General features: G+C 48.0%; 1 protein-coding gene across 1 annotated transcript; it reads right to left on the bottom strand.

Annotated features, from left to right (window-relative positions):
* Positions 1–2344: 2344 nt before the first annotated feature.
* Positions 2345–3035, bottom strand: LOC125548856. Its single transcript, XM_048712384.1, has one exon. It carries the CDS (start codon positions 2917–2919, stop codon positions 2500–2502), a length of 420 nt encoding a protein of 139 aa, XP_048568341.1. The 5' UTR covers positions 2920–3035; the 3' UTR covers positions 2345–2499.
* Positions 3036–4208: the final 1173 nt, after the last annotated feature.

The following is a 4208-nucleotide window of genomic DNA, read 5'->3' as shown; positions in this document are numbered from 1 at the left end:
TGGGCCTCTGGAACCGGGACAAATGGCCCATTTTCTACTAGTGTACACATTTACATAGCTTGCAAATGTCCAATATCTATCAGCACTTTGCTCGTTATCCCCGTCTCAACATCCCATCTTGTCTAACAGAGCATGACTTATCTAGAACAAGGGAGGAAACGAGGAGTGGAGCCTATCAAAACATTGTTGAGAAGAGCAGTTGTCAAGTTTAAAATTCGTTTTTGACAATTTTACAACCTAAATGCTAGGTTGATGACCCTACTTGTTCGGATCCATGTTCAACACAAGTTATTTGTGAACTCCGTGGATGAATTCATAAGGAACTTAGTGCAACATGGCTAATTTCACTGAGAAGAATCAGTAGAGAACATAAATCTTCTCCATGGAAACAAGTCCCTTTCAGCTTCAGTTTGGGTCATGTATTTATTTCTTCTTTTGCATATGTGGCCATATAAGTTGTTTCAGAACCTGATTCTTATGTTATATTGAGGTTGTGAACTAATTCCTATCTTTTGACTTTTCCACAACATTTGTTAAACATGACCTTGACTCAGGTTCAGTTATTAACCCAAGCATTCTTTTCCCCTTTTTTATTAGGAAAGGAGCAATCACGTACTACAACTTTTAACTAGTCAACAAAAGAGCCTGGCCGACGAATAATCCTATTTACAAACACAAACCCTTTCTTTGACCAGAGCAGAAATGGGTGATGTTTTTATGTTGCATGTTTGGCCCTTTGAGCGGAGTCCTTGGTCACCCTATACCCCCGAACATGCAGGTAGTCAACTCGGTGAAATTATGTATATGTGTCTGCTTGGTACGCGTGGCTAATCACCTCTCTTCGTTAGAGCAGGAAATAATGGTTACATGGGTTGGACTGTGGTTCACAAGAGGCTTTGTCTATATATTTTTAAACCTCTTTATGTAAGGCCTCTCTGAATGTTATAATAATATTGTTATATGTTTGATATGTGTGTCTACGAATGCAAATACTGGATACAGTACAACTTTATGTCTCAAATACATATTCATAATTTGCATAAGATGTCAAATACTCCGATCCTTATTTCTCTTTAAGAAAGCAATTATTTTATTATTTCGAAAAACTGACAACTCATAATGGACATAATAGAGCATCTACTACTAGAAACTAGAACACCATATCCAATAAATCACAATAAAAAATTCTTATCTAATTTGATGTAGTGAATTAGTTATTTAGTACCTGGTGGAGGAATCGCAGCATGACACGGCGTTTGGTTGTATTCTATCTTTGTGGTGGGGGTGTTATCGCTTGTATTGGCACCTATATAACATATTTGTGAGTCTCCTTTCTATCTTAGTACAAAAGGCATCCAATGTCCCCTCATAAAAAAACCATGCAATGCTCTTGCATCTTCTTGAAAAAGTTTTGGCTTCAGCCAAATGATCAACTGTACATTGATTTAGTCATTGCTTATTCCTAGATTCCAGGATGTCAGCTTACACAGTTAAGATTTTAAATCATAATCCTCAATTCTAAAATACTAACTCACTATCTATTTGCTCTCGCCAAGCACATCGACAAGTCATATATGTGATTGTAAGTTACATTTAATGCACTAAAATCTATCCATGCAACCATGCCACCTCAACAATCATACATATCAGGCATAAGTTAAATTATTTGCATTAAATTTTGTGTGCTAATGAATGGTTTACATGTTGGACACTCCTTGGAGGGGGAGCAAATGTTCGTAGTCCAGGCTTAACAAGTTTGTTAAAAATGACACTCCGTTTATTTTGCGGGTAAGGACACTTTGTACCATTCAAAAAAAAAGGACATTTTGTTAACTTCATTCTACAAGTTTTTTTCTCTTGTTGTACATTACATCTTTCACGTGCTTCACAGTATGTTTTATTGTTTCTAAAATGTAAATTGAGAAATCTTATACATATTTGCTTTCGCATTAGTTTATTTGTTTTTCAGCACACATTTATGAATCTGTTTTCGCAGTGTTTCCGTGGCAACAAGCCGGTATGATCTTGTTGCTCTATGATGTGTCTTGCCATGATTTTGTTTGCACTTATGGGTGGTACATTGGGAGTCTCCCATTCATTCTTATGCACTTTTTTTCTGTATCTTGTTAACTCTATTGGATCAAGGCGTTTCTGTAACAGAAAATCGATGGGACGCCTGTTTTCTCACAAAGATCAAACTATTGGATCAAATGCATCAAGCCATTGTGACACACCACATCACGGAAATTAGCTTGTCGGTGGCTGGGCTCGCACGAGGTGACAAATATTGACAAGCACAAGTGTTGAAAATGTAAGAGCGACAGATTCCAGAGTACAGAAGAGATGAGAAAGATGCATCCGGCCGTACGTATCATTTCCACAAGCTTAGATCAAATGCGCACACAGATGAAAGGCCAAGAACAAGAAGGGGGGAAATTACAGGGGGGAAGACGCTAGCATCCGCGCAGAGGGTAGAAACAGAATCAAAAAAACAAAACACTAGCGGTACTTCCTGGACGAGGAGTTCATGAACCTGATGCACTCCTCCACGGCTTCGCTCTTGTGGGAGTCATCGGCGACGGCCACCGGCCCGGACTGCCGCCTGCTGCTGTTCCTCGCCGGCGTATACTCCGGCGAGCGTGAGGCGGCACTGGAAGTGGAACTGGAAGAGCCTCTCCTGCTCGGGGCCGACCAGAACGCCGTGACGACGCTCACCCTCGCGCGCTGGTAGAACCTCGCGGCGGTCCACCGCGCGGTCCTCAGCAGGCGGCAGCCTCCGCGCGGCTGCCTCGGCCGGGCGTCCCGCTCCGACGGCGCCGCCGACCGGCCGCCGGACCTGCTGGCCTGGCGGGAGAACATGGGGTTGCCGCTGGTGGTGGTCTCCGGGCTGATCCTGGTGCACTCGCTGCCCTTCCTCATTGCCGACCGGAGGTATGGATGCCTGGCTTGCTTGCTTGCTAGCCCGAGATGGCGGGTCAGTGTCTACGTATCACACCAGGGTGGCCTAGGCACGCCTCGTTTTATACTATGATGAGGCAAGAGTATCTATGTAGCCTGCTCAAAGGAAAAGCAGGCTGGTACTGTACTGTGCTGCAAGAGTATGTGACAAGAGCATGAAAGGCAAGGCTCAGAAAAAGAAAAAGAGGCAAAGCGGGGAGACAAGCTAGTGAAAGGAAAGTTTGGTCTAATTGACCGCCAAAATGGTAGTCCTCCCGATCAGATCACGCAACCCCATGCCATGAAGAGGTGTACGCATCAGCTCTTCCAGATCCTTCAATATGACCGCCAAGGCCAAGGCTTTAGCTTGCAGCTTTCATTCACGAAGAGAAAACACGACAAGAAGGGGGTGGTGGGGGCGCACCGGCGCAGTATATTCTTGTTGCCTAGCGGTGGTGGTGGTGGCCGGAGAATATCTCCCGTGGAAGCGAGCGGCGCGGCGCGAGCAGATCTGGCGAACGCAGCCGAGGTGCCCTGAATGGGAGAGAAAAGGGAAAGGGCGGAAAAGGACGCGGTCGATGCAGCGAGGGAGGCGCTGGGCCGGGCGGCTCTTTTGAGGCCGGCAGGCCGGACCCCCTCCCGTCCCCGGCCAATGGCGCCGCGCAAGGCGACGCCCCGCCGCTGGGCCGGCCGGGGGGACATGGAATTGACGGGGCGGGGCACGCGACGGTGCTCTCGCTCGCCGCGACGCGAGGGACAGGGGTGGGAGCGCGCGCGCCGTTCTAGGCACGGTGACATGGGACGCGACGTGTGCGGCATGGCGGCATGCATGGACGACCGGACCGGTGGCCGCCGCGGGCGCCAATCATTGCGCAGTCGCGGGGGACGTTTTCTCTCGGGAAGTGGGGCGCTGCATGCATCGTCGCTGATCGATCGACGGGCAGGCAGGCAGGGCCCCCCTGCTCTGCGTGTCTGCTCCGGCAGACAGATCGCTGCGGGGCTGCAGTACGGCGGCGTGCCGGCAGGCAGCTCTGGCTCTGCATGCAGTCGTCTTTGCTTTCCCTGCTCGCTTCGGATGCTGATTGTTCCGGCCGAGCTGTCCTGATACAGGTTTCATGGTGTGACGGGGCACCTTGGAGACCGGGAGGTGCGGTTTTTCTTGTCGTTTTGAGAATCCAATCCATCCATCCCTACGCTTTGACTGGACCCGCCACGTAACCATCGGATGGTACGAGTAGTTTGCATGATTGCTCGGGCGCAAAATGAAAAAA

The sequence above is a fragment of the Triticum urartu genome, chromosome 3 (assembly GCF_003073215.2).
Source record: "Triticum urartu cultivar G1812 chromosome 3, Tu2.1, whole genome shotgun sequence".
NCBI classification, from domain to species: Eukaryota; Viridiplantae; Streptophyta; class Magnoliopsida; order Poales; family Poaceae; genus Triticum; species Triticum urartu.
This window is presented reverse-complemented; position numbering and strand designations above follow the sequence as displayed.

Bases quoted from the DNA above. Each gene is read 5' to 3' on its own strand.
- LOC125548856 (XM_048712384.1), bottom strand. From the start codon at position 2,919: ATGAGGAAGGGCAGCGAGTGCACCAGGATCAGCCCGGAGACCACCACC.